Raw genomic sequence first — 18,309 nt, 5'->3', positions numbered from 1 at the left:
AAGCATCAATTTTACAAGTGTTTTTATTTTATCCCTGTGTCAGAGATCACCATCATTGCGAGTGTTATTATGGTAGATGAGGGCTTGGGTACAGAGAAACAACATGTGCAAGCTTCTTCTGAAGAAAGACAAATAACTGGCTCTTATGTCAATGGGCCTCATTACGACCCAGGCGGTAAGTTACCGCCTGGGCCGTGACTTTACCACCATGGCGTAAACTACGTTTACGCCATGGTGGTAGGCGGACTTACCGCCCCATTCCGAGGTCGGCGGGGCGGTAAGTCCCCAATCCCCATTTACCCTTCCCCATTCCCATTTTTGCCCCATAGGGCATAATGGGAGTGGGGAAGGCGTTAATTACGCCACCGTAAATTACGGTGGCGTAATTAACTCCATGGTCCCTTAGCGCCATGGATTTTAACACCTGCTAAAAGCAGGTGTTAAATCCGCCATGGCGCTAAGGGACCTCATACTCAGGCGGTAAGGGTCGGCGCTGTTTACGGCGCCGTAAACCCCTTACCGCCTGAGTTGTAATGAGGGCCAATAAAGCTGCTTGATTCCTAAAGGGAATATTAGCTCAATATGGTGATTCAGAAAATAGAACAACAGAATCAGCAGGCAGAAGGGTGGGGATATGTCCCAGGGCTAAGGATTTAGACGACATTTCTATGTTCACTCACAATGCTGGAAAAGTATTTATCAACAAACCCTATTCTGTGTGCTTTTATGCTCGAAGGAAGAGACTTCTAAGACTTATATGTCTGTGGTGAAGATGACAGGGATTCTTATATTCAAGGGCATGGTGACATTGACAACCCATACGGAGGAGATGATCCCTACACACCTGAAAAGGGAGAAATTCTGCAATGAAAAGAAACTGAATGGGATGAGTATGCCAGCAAAAAGCAAGCATGACAAAAACTCCAGTTTTATCTGTATCTCCTCTGGACGATTTAGCAACCATCCATCACATGAAAGGGAAGGCTGCTACTTTGTTTGTGTTAGAAGATCCCACTGAAGAAAACAAGTCTCTTCTATACCATGAAAAGAAAAACAGAGAACAACAACAATACTCTTAGAAGAAATATTGGATATATGAAAAATATTATTAAAAATGCCTCTTGTCATAATATTGGCCTCAGCTAAGCCCGATAAAAAGTACAAACGGCAAAGCGGTGGATATGCATGATATGGCTGTGAAATGTGGTATCATAGGACCAATTTAATGCAATAGTTATGCCTGACGAACAAGAGGAAGCCACAAAACAGGCCAGGATGGCCAGGAAAAAGGTCAATGATAAAGCTATGAAAGTGGACTCCAATACATCTAAGGCCATAACCTCCTTATGGTCAAACCAGGTTAAACAATTCAAGGACAACCTGATTCTTTTGGCCCATCTCCACTCGTTTTCAGCACTACTTCAGAGGCAGAATTCCCTGGTTAAGGGATGAGTGGAAACATAACAACAGATGCTTACCTGCTTTAAATTCTGACCCTGGGTACATGCTGGAATTAATGGGAAGACCTATTTTTCGTCCAAAATAAATATTCAGAGCTGCACATCATCTCAGCTTCACAAGGACGTTCAAAGACTGTTAGACAATAAGCTTCAGAGAGGGTTCCCCTTCAAAATCCGGGGAAAGTGATATTATTTGAGGTTCTTTTTAGTTCAAAAGGAGGACAAGCTGAAGTGGAGATGAATGCTAACCAGGTCTGCAGCTTGCTTTTCTAGGACCTCAAAAGCATCCTTGCAACAAACATCAACCGCTATACTCCAGTGAAAAAACACACCCTCAAGCCTAAACCTTTTGCAACCTGCTACACTCGATAACTCAACCTCAACAAAAAACCATCAGAAGACAAGAACAGGCTGGCAACAATCGGTCATCGCATCTGACCTTGCCCTGCACAAAGAACGCTGCGCTGCAGACAGACAACTGATCCCCACTGCTAAGGCTAACTATTACCATAACAACATAGCAAAGGCCAACAATGAAAGGAGAGCACTCTTCAAAGCCATTAAGCATTGCATCAACCCTCTCCCCGACTCACCCGCACCATACTTCATTGAAAAATCCACTGCCATCTTCAAGATCTGATCCAGCAGTACATAGACACCAATACCACAACTGATAGCACCTAACAAATCCCATCTCGCAAAACGGCCACTACCTGGACAACTTTCAAGATGTTCATCATGGAAGACCTTACTGCCACCCTAGAATCTCTCATGGCCACATTGTATAAAGACAATATCCTCCCTGCCTCCATTCTCAAGACCGTTCTGATTAAAGCACTCCTTGTTTACCTGGCAATCATCAACAGCTCCCTCACTCAAGACACCGCCCCTTGACAGGAAAGATTCTCAATGCTTCCCAAGGAACCAACTCTGGACACTCACAATCTGAGCAACTGCCGGCCCATCACCCATCTTCCCTTTATGGGTTACATCCTTGAGAAAGCAGTAGCCACACAACTGCTCCAACACATTGCCACCAACAACATTCTTCAGTCCTACCAATCTTGATTCAGATCCAGATGCAGCATGAAACGGCTGCCATCAAGGTATTCGATGATGCCCTTAATATCCCTGCCTCCTGGTTCCCCTTGTCATCTTAACCGTGTTTGAAACAGTAGACCATCACACTTACCGACATTCTACATTGCCATATGGGGATCAGCGAGACCATACTTGGCTGGTTCAAATCTTACCTTGCTAAGCACCACCAATGTATCCAAATGGATTCCCAGAGATCACCAACTCTAACCATCACATGTGGAGTCCCGTAAGGATCCATGCTATCCCCTTTGATCTTCACCTTTACATGAACTGCTCAGACCCCCTCTCACTCTACACAACATCCACATCCACCAATAAATGCATGACACACAGCACTACCTCAAGATATCTTCCATTGAAGACATCCACAGGCTAAAGGCTTGCCTCACATTGACGCAGTCCTGGATGTCCAGTGTTTACCTGAAGTACAACCCCTACAATACCCAATTGCTGCCCAACTACACAAACACTCTGTCATCCAGACCTGGCTCTCCACTATGAACCTCAGGGGCTTCACACTCCGGCTGACCATGTGTGCCAAGTCCTTTGGGTTCTACATCAACAGACATCTCTGCTCTTCAAGGTGCACATAGCAAGGAAGATATAAGCTGCTTTGTAAAAACCTTTCCACCTACAGAGAATCAAGGCCTTCATCCCAGGAATCAACTTCATATCTGGTGTCCAAGCCTTGGTCCTCCTTCATCTGGATGGTGGCAATGCCCACCTGGAAGGCCTTCTAGCAACAACTCTGGCATCCCTCAGATGTGTCCTACAATCTGCAATCATCCAATCAGGCTAACCTGCCGGAGAAGCCTGAGAAGCTGCAGATGGAGGAGAAGAAAGCCAAACTGCCCAAGAAGGCCCAATCGGCACAGGTCAATAGTTTGTCGACAATAGAAGTGGTGGCAGCAGCTCTCACAATGGCAATGGGGGCTGACACTGTGAAGGTAGCCCCCGCAGCACAGAAGTTATCCCTGCTTCCGAGGCGCAAAACCGCTGCAGTGACTTTGGCAAAGACTGCTTGCACACCGGAAAAAGGCAAACCATCTCAGAACCCAGTTCCAGCTCACCTGGGGGGAGGAGTGGGGAGGCCCTGGAACAATCCTCCCAGGCCGTGGCTAAAGCCATGGAGGTCTCATCCACGGACAAGGAGGACCTGGAGTGCTTACACACTGTCCACAACGACGTGGAAGAGGAGCACAACCGGCAAGGATGGCGCTGGGCCTAGTGATCCGATTCCACCAGCTCAGCCGAGGGATGTGTCTCTGGACCTCCTGTCGACCCTCCACACCTTGGTTTCAGAGATCCAGAAGAGGATGCCCCAGGGGCCGGTTCCACTAGTCCCCCAAACCCTGATCAGCCGCCATCAAAGAAGAGGCATCATCCAACGCCCCCATTTCGGCTTACATATCTGCGTCAGGCTCCCTCTCCCCCAGCGGACCCAGGCACAGGTACGGGAACGGATACGGCCTCGGCAATGACGGACGACGAGGATATCGGTGCAGCGGGTCACCATAGGGCGTCCCCACCAGGTGAGGTGGGGTTGTTGCATTCCATGATCGCCAGAGCCTCCAAGCCATTCCAGCTTATGCCCAAAGAAATCAGGAAGGCGGGTTGCTTGTTCCAGAGGCGTGAGGCCAAGTGGACGACAATCATGGCAGTGCCCCTTGTGGATGACCTGTGGGAGGAGGACCTGGGCCTCATGAAGAACCCTTGCACAGCTCCGGTCGAATGGGATAGGCTGGAGAAGAAGTACTGGTTGCCGGAATCCACACCCAAGTGCCCGAGTTTGCAACCCTTGCCGGATTCGGTGGTATTGGCGGCCGCAACAAAACGGTTGGCTTACCTGTCCTCATCTTCGGTCCCTCCAGACAGCGAGGGGAAGAAGATGGATGCCATGGAAAGGGTGGTGATTTACACCATAGCGTCCACCATTGAGGTGGCCAATGCACTGGCGATCCTAGCCAGATATGACAGGGAGCTGTGGTACAAGTTGGGTCTGGAGTTCCTCCCCAACAATAAGAAGATGGAGACCATAGCTCTCTTCTAGGAAGGGGAGGTAGCATCTGATCACGCCATCACAGTGGCATTCATTACCGACATAGTGTTCCGGCAAATGGGGAACGGTATCTGCCTTCATCACCAAGGCTGGATGAAGGCCATGAATTTCTGCCTGTAGGTCCAAGCGAAGGTAGTGGACATGCCCTTTCGATGGAGATAACCTATTTGGGAAAGTCATCAACGAGTCGCTACAGGCCATCAAGGCAGATACGGAGATGGCCCATTCCCTGGGCACCCTCCAGCAGAACCGCTCTTCCTTTCAATCCTCCAGAGAAAAGTCGAGCAGGTCTTCCAAAGGTTTCTCCTCATCGTACCATCAGCCTTCCAGATCCTCAACTCAGGAAGCCTACAGAGACCGTTCCCAGGTCTACGGTAGTGGAGGACAGCTTTACCATTCCCCACAGGGCAGGACAACAGTGCTGAAGCAAGCCCGAACCGACCAGGACGTTGGGTCCCCACCCGTGCACCCCAGTGGAAGGCCAGTTCGTCAGTGAGTGGGAAAAGATCACCTGACAGATGGGTGCTGGAAAGGAAATACCCTGGAGTTTCAGCGCATGAGTCCGCGGACGCCTCTGGTGGCCCGTCAGGAACAGCACATCCCTCAGCTCCTGGAGGTGGTACGGGAAATGCTGCGAAAAGGGGCGATAGAGCTTGTCCCCCAAAGACTCCGGGGCTCCAGAGTGTATTCCAGATGCTTTTTGGTCAGAAAGTAGACAGGGGGCTGGAGGCCCATTCTAGACCTACGACGTCTGAACAAGCCCAAAAATTCAGGATGGTCACGTTGCAACACATGCTCGGCCATCTAGAAAAGGGAGACTTCCTAACGTCGCTGGACCTGGAGGACACCTACTTCCATGTCCCCATTCACAGGAAGCACCAAAGGTTTCTACACTTCATGGTACAGGGACAACACTACCAGTTCAAGACCCTACCTTTCGGCTTGAAGTCAGCCCCCAGAGTGTTCAAGAAGTGCCTGGCACCGGTGGCCGCACATCTATATCTACGGGGATATACGTGTACTTGTACCTCGACGACTGGCTCATTCGGGCCTGGTCGTGGGAGTGGGCCGTCGGACACACATAGATGACCGTCCAGCTACTGACAGATCTGGGATTCTCCATCAACTATCCAAAGCCCTGCTTAACTAAATTGCAGAACGTGTTATTCCTAGGTGCCAGGCTCAATACGGTGTCCTGCCTGGCATCACCCACGGAAGAGATGGTGGCAGCCATTCAAGGGAAGGTGCAGCAACAGTCATCAACGAAGACAGCCACGGTGTGGACCATCAAGTTGTTGCTCATCGTCCTGCATTTACCTCAACTGGCTCTGCAGGTTGCAATTGTGGCTCCTCTAGGAGTTCCTGGATGCTCGCTAGATATAGATGTCCGGAAGCTTCACGGACAAGATTGCTCTCGACGACAAGTTCTGTCAGGCAATAGGATGGTGGGGCGTCCGCTCCAACATCGCCCAGGGCATGGGATTTCAGAACCCTCCATACTAAGATACGGTCACTACGGACACCTCCCTGGAAGGCTGGGAAGCTCACACCGGACATCTGCACGCCAGAGGCCTGTGGCTACCGGAGGAGAAGGATCTCCAATCAACATCCTGGAGCTACGGGCATTGTTCTGGGTGCTCAGGTCGTTCCTCCCATCTCTGAAAGGCAAGGTGGTGAGGGCATTCACAGCCAACACTACCACCATGTTCTACATCAGGAAACGGGGCACACGATCCCCAGCGCTCTACAACGAAGCGCAGGACTTGTGCCACTGGGCCATCGGACAAGGGATGTTCCTCATCCTTCTTCACCTGGCGGGAGTCCAGAACACCATTGCAGACTCCGTCAGCAGGGAACTGTGCTCCTGGCACGAGTGGAAAGTTTGGGAGGAACAGGTGGACGCATCATCGTCAAGTGGACAGGCCCCAGATCAATCTGTTTGCGATGGTGGCAAACTCCAAATACCAGAGCTTTGCCAGTAGATTCCACCAGCCGAGGAGCCTCGGGGACGTGTTCTCCTTCCCGTGGTAAGGTCTGTTTCTGTATGTGTTCCTCCGTTCGCTCTCCAGCTACGAGTCATCAACACTCTCAGACTCTGTCAATGAAGGATGATACTCATAACCCTGACATAGGTGAGACAGATTTGGTATCCAGTCCTTCTCAGACTGTCAGCGTCACTTCCAGTCAAGCTGACAGTGGTTCCGGATCTTCTCACCAGAGAAGGAGGCACAATTCTGCATCATGACCCAGGATCTCTGAACCTGAGGGCTTGGCTCTTGCAGCCCTACAGTTTGGAGGATATGAGTTGCTGGCGGACTGCAGGGAGGTACTCGCCAAGACCAGGGCTTCATCAACCTTGAAGTGCTATGGTCACAATTGGAAGCATTTCGCGATGAGGTGCCAGTCGCAGAAGATTACCCCTTTGAGGTCCACAGATTTTGCCATACTTGCTATCCTTGGACCAAGGCCGAGCTGGCCCAGGCCTGCATCAAGGTATATCTGGTGGATATCTCTCATTACACCAGGTCACCAGAAAGATCTTCACTTTGGTCTCACCGACTAGTGAAGGAGCTCCTCAAGGGACTTTTGTATCTTTCCCACCAATGAAAGTTCCTGCCCCGGCGTGAGAACTCAATGTGGTTCTGACGAAGCTCATGGGAGCCTCCTTCGAGCCTATGGATCAGGCCCCTCTCAAGTTCCTCTCATGGAAAACAGCTTTCCTTGTGGCCTTCACCTCTGCCAGGAGGGTAGGTGGGTAGGGGAGATCCAGGCCCTATCCTGCAAGCAACCTTACCCCTCTTTCATGCCGAATGTTCCATCAGAATTCCACCTCACTGAGCCTTTTACTGTTTATTTTCCTGAAAACTTCATCGCCGGTTGAAAGGGCCTTGCACTCGCTGGATGTTGATCATGCTTTGAAGTTGTATGTGACACGCACAAAGAGTTTTTGGAAGACTGCTCAACTGTTTTTGAACTTTTGTCCTGTGAACCATGTGAAGGCCTTGTCCAAGGCTTCCATTTCAAGATGGCTCTCCGGCTGCATCAATCACTGTGATCGGGTAGCGAACCGACCGCTGCCTGGCCACTCCACCAGAGCGATCGCTGCGAAGACGGCATTCCTGTCTGGTGTGCCCCCGATTGACATCTGCAGGGCTGCAGCGTGGAGGTCCACGCACACCTTCACGAAATTCTACTGCGTTGACATGGATTCCGAAGAGGAGTCCACGGTCAACCAAGCAGTGTTACGCAACCTGTTTGTTTGTAGTAAGTCTGTTCCAGGGTTGAGTTATTCAAGAGCATGTGAATCCATGCCAGACCCCATGGTGGAGAATTAACAAATTACTTACCTGTAACTATTGTTCTCCAGCATGGGCTTGGCATGGATTCACATGCAAACCCTCTCTCCTTTCCCTCTGTGGCCCTTCTTAGTCATACTGCCACTTTACGTGCTTACCAAATCCGAAGATGGCTGCCAGAGGAGGGGCTTAGTGAGAGGACTGTCATTGGATGGGGGCAGTATGACCCAGAGGGCAGTGATTGGTTTAAAGGAGAAATACAGTTTGTAAGTGAAGGTGAAACTGTTTTTTCTTTTACTTAGGATTCCCAGCCTGACGATGCAGTATATTCTTGAGCATATGAACCCATCCTGGAGAACAATAGTTACAGTTAAGTAACTTGTTCCTTACTAATTAATAGGTGTCAATGGTCTAAACAAATTCATGAAAAATTGAAATTCGGAATGGTCATGCTCTGAAGGGTTTTCCCATGACTGAGAAAATAAGACTAGATGGTGATAGAGGTAGCATAGTTTCACATAGTGATCCATTAAAATCCTGGAAGGTTTTTCAAAGTTACTTTGGTGAAGACCACCATATGTTCTTTTGAGCTCCACTCCTCATGGGAGGTTTTCCGAAAGTGCATGGCTCTAGTGACAGTTTGTCTCTACAGAAATTGATTATCAGTTTTCCCCTTCCTGATAGACAGGCTGTTAAAAGCACATTGAGAGACTCAAGCAAGAAGAGCAATTACGAAAGCCTGCCATTGATCGGAGACCTATTAGTGTCAGTGAACCAGCAAAATTCATGCCAGCAGCCTCGCAAGTGGGTAGCAAACCTCTACACATCAATTCCAATGGTATTTCAGAGGACAGAACACATCGCATTTTAATTATACTCAGAAATCCTCCTCAGAAGAGCAACCATAAAGCAAGGCAGTGCAGGTCATTTCAAGGAGACATGTCCTTGTGGGGCTTAGTACCAAATTGCAGGTTAACAATGTGTCCTTTCTGGGAATATAATTAATGGGTGTAAGACACAGGAAGCTTGGAAGACAAAATATTTGTACACAACAGCTTCCACATGGCCTTACTATTGAGGACAAACCCAGCAGATTTCTCGGATCTAAGTCTGTTGTGCACTGTAAGGACAGGTGTGTTGCTCTAGGGACAGGAGGTACGCTTGAGTAACTAAGGTTCATGGCCAGCTTTTGAAGCTCCATATCAACATCGTCAAGTTGCGGGCATCATCTCAGGAAACAATATAATTGGAAATGGACACCTTCATGTATTATGTAAGGAAACAAGGAGGAACATGATCTGTTCAGCTACCCCAAGAACCTGAAAGCCTAAGCCATTGGGAAATATTGCATGAGGTAGACCTCATCATAACGCAGCTCCCATATAAATCTAACATCCTGTCAGAGATGCCGAGAAAAGGGGGTCAGAAACACACGAGTGGGAGCAGAACAGCATAGCCTTTTCCTCAGACTGGGTCAACCAAAAATAGACCTATTTGCATTAGCAGAAACTGTTAAATAACCCACCTGTGCCAGCAGATTCTGTCATTCGCAGGCATAAGGAAACTTTCTAAATCCCCTTGACAGGGAATACCTGTATGATTTCCCACACTTTCCCCTTGATTAGGCGGGTAACATGCAAGCTTCTGAGAATTAAATGCACAATGAGGCTAGTATCCCTGGCTTAGGCACATCAACATTGGTATGCACATCTCGTCAAAGTATTCGTACATCCACGCTACCATCTCCTGGTGCTGTCGGATCTACTCACAAGGAAGAGAGGCAGGCCTACTAACGAGGAAGAGAGGCCATAATCACCATCACAATCCAGACTATTTAGCATTTAAAGGTCAGCAACTGAAAACCAGAAATTCAATTGATTGTCTGCCACAGGATTGTTGCAAACAGGTCATTGTAAAATCAAGGATGCCATTCAACAGATGAATCAATAGGCTGAAATTAATTTGATTTCTTCATTGGTAATGAGATTACAGTTCACAGCCAATGACAAGGAGAAGCCAGTCTACATATGTACTGCCTTACTTACTCTCCCACAGGGTGTGTGTTGTAAGGGTGCAGAGGTGTGAGGCGGTCACAAAGGTGGCATGATTGTTGGCATAAATGTTTATTAAACAAGAAAACAAAAAGAAAACCCTATCTTGCCCTAGGTCTTGCCCTAGATCTAAGAGGGGTTTCATTGCCTCAACTAAAACTAAGGAGACTATAAGGATGTATTGCATAAAGCAAATAATCCACTGCTGTGTCAAGAAAGCCTATTTCCAAACCTTACACTAATAACAAACTAAAGGTTATCCCAGTGTTCTTGGTCCAGGAGAGTGACTCCATCCTCCTGGACAGTTTCTCTCCAAGATGTTAAGTAAAGATCCCAATGGTGTACCAAAAGAAAGTTCCCAATTGTGTAAAAGAACAAAATACCAAAATAGGAAGGGTTTGCTCGTTCCAAAAGTAAAGCAAAGTTCCAACTCAAAATGCTGAAACCAAGAGAATGGCTCCCTGCCCTTGGTCTCACTCTGGCTTCTCTCATGCATATCTCACTGTCCAGGGGAATGACTTCCTTCCCCTGGTTTCTTTCAAACAGTTCTCCCAACACCAGGGTCCCCTGGCCTCTTCTTCACATTACCAGAGAGGACGCGTCCCTTCCCCTGGTCTCTTCTCAAGCTTTGCTTACTGTGGGTCCCAGACCCTGGTCTTTATTCTTTGGTTCGCTTCACTTGGCCCTCCTCTTGGCCAAGTACTGCTACGAGGAAGATGACTTGTGTCACACTCCACTTGTGGGTATCAGTGTCTTTAGGGATTCTTTCTCACAGATCTGGTCCACAACCCTGCCAAGTTCTGCGTCTATGAAGATGACTGTCAAGGGTAATCCTCATTGGGTGCAGGTCTCAGACCCTTCTTTCTTGGTTTCTTTCTTGGGTGTTTGGGACGTTTACCATGCTTCCCAGAGTTTCCCCTTCTTCCCCTCTTTAGCGGGGCCATGGTATCCCACTGCTCCTTTCTGTCCCCACCAACTGTCCCTTTCACCTGTGTCCCTTTAGAGTCTCTCCCGGTAGTCTTTGGTCAGTCTCAGGGTCTTTCTACTTCTAGTTTGGCTGTGGGCTTCTGCAGTCTTCTGCCCTTCTCTGGTGTGCTGCGGCAGCTCTGAGCATGTGGTCCCTCGCAGAGAGCGATTCTCCCCTTGAACGTGTAGTCCCCTGGTTTCTCCCACCTGAACTGCTGCTTCTCCCTCTACCCGGACGGTTCTTCCACCCTGGACCGCTTGGGAACACCTCTTCACCTCACTAAGCCCCTCTTTTGCAGCCCCTTCTGTTTGCCTGCTTCTCTGCCGGTTCCTCCAAGGAATGCTTGACAACACTTCCTGGTTTTCCTCCTCTACTTCAACTATTGTTGGACCAATAGGAAACCGGCAACCAGTAGACCACTCGCTGCAGTTCCCATAGGTAATCTCTATGCCTCCACACATCCTCCTCATTTCAGTACTGATCTTGAAGACTCCCAGTGAGTCAGTTGGATTCTTCCTCATCACAGTACTCGGAAAGGGATCTTCACTTAGGTCATTCCTATTCTTCCTTGTCCCAGTACTTACTAGGGAAAGGAATGATTCCAAAATATCACTCCCAAAAATCAGACTTGTGCAATGCCGACCCCCCCTGCTACACCGACTAATGGAAGCGGTGGTTGCGGGGGTGTCCCCTGCTTCCATTAGATGGTAGTGGGGGACAATAAATAAAAGGGAAAAAGGACCCTGCAACACGAGTTCAAACCCACGTTGGTGAGTGAGAACTGACGCCACAGGGTCAGAGGAGAGATGGCGGGACACTTCATGGTGTGCTGCTGAACAGGTAAGTGGGTAAATGGGGGAGACGGTTAAGGGAATGCATGGCAGTGATCTATTTGATCACTGCGCCGCGCCATAACGAGAGTCTGCAATTTAATTGTTGACATTATGGCCAGCACAGTGATCACATAGATTCCTAGTGGAATGTTAGGGTTCCAATAACGCATGACCCTATTAGGAAAGGGGTCATTGTATGGATTGTACGTAGGGGGTCTAGGGTCAGATGATTGGCAGGGATACCGCATTCTCTGAGGTTGGTTGTCCTTAGCGGCATAACAATCGGCCCCCTTTGGAGAAGTGACAATGCCTTTTGCTTTATCTGAGTATGCTTGAGTCAATCGTCAATCGTAGGACATTTGTTAGCTATGCAAAACTAAGCTGGAATAGGAAAAACGTTCTTTCCTTTGTGATCCTGAAGTCAAACAATTTCTCAATAGCTCAATCACAACAGTCTCTATAATCAGTACTCCGACAACTCCTTAGCAACCCAACAATGTTCTCACATGCCTAATGAAACTGCCCTTTGAGCCTTTACACAAGGCTGACCTCAGATACCTTTTACGGAAAACAACCTTTTAAATAGCAATAACTTTCGCTCGCAGAATAGAAGACATACAAGCTTTTGCTTGAAAAAAACTATTGGATTTTTCATGGGGTTAAGGTGGAGTTACAGACCTACCCTAAATTCTTACCTAAGTTTGTCTAAGAGTTCAATCTCAATGAGCCAGTGAACTTTCCAACTTTCTTCTCCAATTGTCCACTCCAGCTGCAAAGTTGCATCACGCCTTCGATTTAAGGAAATCTTCAAGTTTCTACATTGAGAGAACAGAAAGCTTTAGATGTTCAGATCAGCTGTTTGTTCAATTTGGCAATCCAGGGAAAGGTCTGTATCTGTCTAAGCAAGGAATTTCTAGATGGTTAGTAGAGGCATGTGCACAATTGTGCCATGAGGCAATGGGTAGACCCATCTCGGGATCTGTCCCGTCAGATTCCACAGGAGGGCAAATTTGGAGAAAGCCAAACACATTTTTAAAATATGTCACTGACAGCCGAATAACTTATGACGAGCAATGATGATATCAAAGTGCTTATTGCACCTCGAGGGTCTACTCTCAATCCCTTTAAACGTCTGACAGCAGCAAATGAAGATTGACGTAAAAAATGACTAAAATTAATACGTTTTGGGAATTAACTCTCAAACACTACTTAGAACAAAACAAGATAGTGAGGGGTTTTAGAATCTTAATTCTGCTGGATTTTGAAAACTCACTGCACAATGATTTAGCTAACCAATGGGAATAACACCTTTCGGCCAGTTCAAATACTATGATCATGTTACTCATTGAACATGCAGAACGGGAACATGCTCACATTATTGTTCTAATTAATGCATTGAAACTAGAGATTAACTTGTTAGACTCCCCCAGGCTACGAAAGACAGGAATTACAAAACTATGTATTCAATTTTGCATCAACATCAGGATGAGATCAAATTGAGAAAATCTCGCACATTTTCGAGAAATGATCGTGAATATAGAGACAATAGGGTTTATACGTTTCATGATGACGTTTCCAGATCGCCGACTAGCTCAGATATTGAGAGTGAACCAGAGATTCGATCAACGAGTACTAGCCGATCTTGCTCACTGGGGGCCACTGGCACTGAGAACATGGTGGGGACTCTAGCCCACCCATCCACCTCTTCATCTTTTTTAGAACACATTTGTCGTTACAAGAAAGGCAATCGAAGAGCACTTACAAAGCAAGTCAGGTTCCAAGACCCTGTAGTCGCCAATGTTTTAACAGCAACCACAAATTTAGGGGCTGCAGGGGTGGGAAACAACAGAGGAAGAAACAGCCCTGCATTAGCCCGTCCAGTTACACGAGCCTCACAGCAGAAATTGCTGAACCAGAGCAGACTAATAACCTAGTGCATAATCTACCCGCTTACCAGCTCTTGTCACAAAAATTAATGTTACTTAATAAAGGCCTTTCTTTCGCACCATCATCTTTCAATAATTACGTTGATATTCAAATTGATCTTTTTAAATGTGTATGTAAATTACAATTTAAAAAGTACTTTACCTCTCAAGTTAAGCAGTTTGTACCACTTTCAAGCATATTGTCCCCCTTCAGATATCTCACTGCAAACGCAAAGCACCCACATTTAGAAACATATTGTGCCCTTCCTTTATGAGAGAGACACCACAGATGGGCAACTGGTTACATCATTTGCGTAAGGGGGGGCTTTCACAAATGCGGAGGCTGTACAATGTGCCCATACGCTTTTGACACTAATGAGATTAAGTTTGGGAAACTAGGAACCCATAAAATTGAGCAGTTTATTAACTGTAATTCCAAATATGCTGTTTATTGCATTATTTGCATTTGTGCTTCCCACTGTATTGGCAGCACAATATGGGCTCTAAAGATTAGAATCCGGGAACACATTAGCACAATCTCTAGCCAAGATGCAAAATACCCCGTAGCCATGGCAAAGACATCATCAGATGGATGATATCAAAGATTTAAGAATTGTTCTGACACAGGCACCTTTGCCATCTCGTGGTGGCAACTGAGAACTACGATTGAGACAAATAGTCTTGCCTTATCTGTAAATACAGAACAGTGTATTCTGGCCTAAATACAGACCATGAACTTTCTGTATTTTTGTGAACTAAAATTAGATAGGCAATCATACTGTTATGATGTTAATGCAGAATTGTAAATGTATCTGTGCCTTTCTGAAAAAGAACACTTTTGGTGCAGAATTAATGTCTGCTTCAGTGTGGTTTTGCAGTTTGGTGAAGTGTTTTGAAGAAGTACAATATGTGGTACACAGAGGGTGTCTAACCAGGTTTGCTATTAATATTGGACATTAATGTAAAATGTAAATGTACAGGATTACTGTACATATGCCATGTGTACAACTATCAGGGACTTGTGCGTCTGCCACAGACAATGTTAACTCGGCAAGCAGCTTGAGACGTGAGGTAGGAGTGGTCTCCGACAGGAGTTTATGCTCAGCATTCTTTTCCTTTGTCTACCCGGTGTATCACGTAGATTAACCTATGCGTGTTATATTTGAGTTGCGCATTTGTTGCACCAATTTGGAACTAAGCAGAAATGGTCTAACGACTATCGTTATTTGGAATACATCCTACGTTTGGCTCTATGAAAGATCCAATGCTGCAGAATGGAAAAGTTGCTTACATGTAACTCCGGTTCTCAGGCGTTGGAATCATTCATAGATTCACATGTTCCAACCCGCTCCTGCTATGAATCAGGAGCATAAAAGGTGCTCTAAAACTTCATCAATATTTGAGGTTAGATTTAGGGGTTGGTGCTTATACTGACAGCCCCGTTGATTAGGCCTTGAATGTACATGGTCGAAGTGGTTAAGCTAAAAAAATGTACTTCCTGGTTGTACACGTTTGTTATTATATAACAGGGGTTCCCGGCCTGAGGATGTGGAATAATTATAAGCATTTGAATCTCTGAAAGATACCAATGTTGGTTTCGGGTAAGCACATTTTCTGTTCCCTTCCATATAGGAAATGTTTAATGTTTTAGTAGCATGTGCAATAACTCCTCCAAAAGCCTGATTGCATATACAATAGGTGGGATTACACTACTCGGATCTAATACACGAACTGCATGCAGAAGCAGCTCAAGAGGTTACCAAAACATTAAGACATGATAGCATTCATAACAGATGAGATCAATCAGCATGGTCTCCAATGTTATGCTTGCTTTCATTTTCTTAAGGTTTCAAAAATTCCCAAAGCTCACTCACTGCCTCGCCATTTAAGGAGTCAAGCAAATAATTGTATTTGTGAAGCTTCTCCAGTTAACCCAAGTTAATGACCAGACAGTATTTCAAACTGTGACCACTAAACATGGTGCCAAAAGAACAAGGTATCATTGGCAACCTGAATTGGAGGAGTTTTGTTGAATTACTTTGAATTGACTCGAGCATTTCTCATTCCAAAGACCAACATTAAAGCAATATACTAAAAGACATTACAATAGGAATAATTACCAACGAGGCATATGTGCTTTTATATGTTTGACTACTCACAAATCTGTATGGTGACAATATTGTTGCATCATTATGTAACATCCTATGTCACGAGTGTAAAAAACGTCTCCCTAATGTTCGCTTTAGCAGACTGAGAATTTCAGTACTGAAATATTCCAAAAATAACAACCCATATCTTATCAAAATCTGTTTACCAAACACAAAGACATGGTTTGAAAGTAAAATGAATCAAGAAAAATGTAAAAGATTTCGAGCATGCTCTATTAAGAAAAGCTGTATTTCATTGTGCTTTAAATGTTTGTCCACAAGCCAAAACATCACTGAGGTTTAGAGAATTGCATGCTGAGAAATATACATGTAGAATAAAGATTGTTCCAATGAGCTATCCTGTAGATTTTTAAAAATGTGTCAAGAACTTAATTATTGACGCACTTCAAGTTAAATGTGATAATATTGAAAGCATGCAACTCATTCAACTATTAATTCCACGTTTGTAGCTACCGAAATAAATATATGTAACAAGACAAGAGTTTCCTATTACTCCAACATATGCGGTAACCATGCATAAATCACATGGATTAAGCTTGGACTTGGCTATTTTTTACATTGAAGCAACAGCTTTCAGTGAGTGAATTAGTTCTGTAGTATTGTCCAGAGTACATATATCTAAGGCTTGCGCATACTCGACACTGACATCTCAAACATTATTGCACCCACACCTTGTATAAAATAATACAACTGATTACTGTCACAATAGGCACCCCACCTCCCTTCAATTGATATTGTGAAAAAATATCTAAGCCAAAGACAACTCGTAAGACAACAACACACACCAAGAACTATCAATAACAAATCAAATAAAAACATTTGCCAAATCATGAGCCCCCAAAAAGTAGAGACCACTGCGCTCTTCCAAGAAAGCTCACCTACATTTATTCACAATACTGAAATAAACTGCTGTACAAATATAACCCTACAGTTTCTCATACAAATTAGGCCTTTGGTCTAACAAAACCAAAGCGCCACCTATAAACATCACTGAAATAAAATCCATGCAACGCATGCAGAAACATGTCAATACTCTCTGCTATTGAGTATTATGTGCATTAATAAATGTTCACAAAGCATGAAACGCTCTGTATGAACAGATTCAGTACATTAGAGCTTCCAACAACTAACATTAATCACTTACTATTCTCGGCCCTGAGACCGTACTACCTCCAACTTTCTCTTCCTAAACATCTTCCTTCTCGAGCTCTCCGCTCATCCACCTCCAATTCTGAGGGTCAGATGCTTTTCCAAGCATAGAATGGGAGGCAGATCTCTTTCCTCGGCTAGGGCCTCCCTTTGGAACAGCCTCCCTGCCTCTCTCAAACTTGAGCAGAACCACCTCTGGTTCCGGAAGCAACTCGAGACATTCCTTTTCGCTTCCGTTTTCTCTCTTACTCTCCCCTACTAATGTCGCTGATAGCTCCCCGCACTGGTCACCTGGCCACCCATGAACTTGGGCCCCGTCTCCTGCATGTCCAGTTGCCCTTGCACTGCCTCTGGGCTCCCTCAGCACTTAAGGGTCTGTATCTGTAAGCCTACATTCCCTTCTCTTTGCATTTAACAGCCACCATCTGGCAGCGCTTATTGACTAACCTGCATTTCTCCTCAGCCCCCACTCCCCCTTGTCACTTCTCCCCACCCCTCTTCCACACACTTACGAGATCGGAATGAAATAAGGCCTAGTAAGATCGTTGTTTGCCCTCCTTCTGTTTCTCCCTCCATGTCGCACCTAGAATCACTTGTGAACAGGCGCGTTATAAATGACTTATCATATCGTATACTAAGTTTCAATTACGCATATCATTAACATGTTGCTCATTCTGTATAATGCAGTACTAACGTGTAAACAATGAAAACCACATTCTTTTTCTCATCCCTGATTTTTAACAAATCAGATTTAAAGAACTCACAAACATAAACGTATAAGGGAATTGTGAACACTGTGGCTTGGAATCAAAACTAAATATTGAAATAATGCTACATAGAGATTTCAGAATTGTCCTTCTGTTAAGACACAGAGCATGTGGCATTAAAATATACACATTAATTAAAAGTTGCACATGTTCTCAAGTAGTCATCTCCGTATTTAACTAATCCACAAAAGCAACCATTTATCATCATGGAAATTCGCTACCAGTTTTCACTATGTATCATGCATATGGAAATCATTGCCTGGTGTGATGACAATGATGATACAATTACATTACATATGATACTTCCATGGAATTTAAAGGACTAACGAGCGAGATTGTTATTGTTGATTCTGCTAGCAACAAGATCTGTTGAATACTACATCAGCATTGGAGATGTATTTAGATAGAGGTTACAATTATGAAAACTTGCTCAAATCTCAAATAAAGCAAAAATAGTTTAAAATGAAATTGTACTCAAGTCCAACAGAGAAAAGAGATTGACATTGCAATTTGCTGTATAGCGACATACAAAA

The 18,309-nt window shown here is 45.4% G+C and overlaps 1 protein-coding gene across 4 annotated transcripts in view; it reads right to left on the bottom strand.

Annotated features, from left to right (window-relative positions):
- Positions 1 to 18,309, bottom strand: part of TBX5 (T-box transcription factor 5) — a 409,300-nt gene that overhangs the window by 360,364 nt on the left and 30,627 nt on the right. The window contains exon 4 of one of the 4 annotated variants that reach the window (XM_069619221.1): positions 12,463 to 12,582. The exons of the other annotated variants lie outside the window; for them this stretch is intronic. Within the exon in view, the coding sequence (XP_069475322.1) occupies positions 12,463 to 12,582 (120 nt within the window). The remainder of the gene's footprint in view (positions 1 to 12,462; positions 12,583 to 18,309) is intronic. 4 annotated transcript variants of the gene reach the window in all.

The sequence above is a fragment of the Ambystoma mexicanum genome, chromosome 10, assembly GCF_040938575.1.
Source record: "Ambystoma mexicanum isolate Mex_15411 chromosome 10, UKY_AmexF1_1, whole genome shotgun sequence".
Lineage (NCBI taxonomy): Eukaryota > Metazoa > Chordata > Amphibia > Caudata > Ambystomatidae > Ambystoma > Ambystoma mexicanum.
The sequence above is the reverse complement of the archived record's forward strand: the minus strand, read 5'-3'. Positions and strand labels throughout refer to the sequence as shown.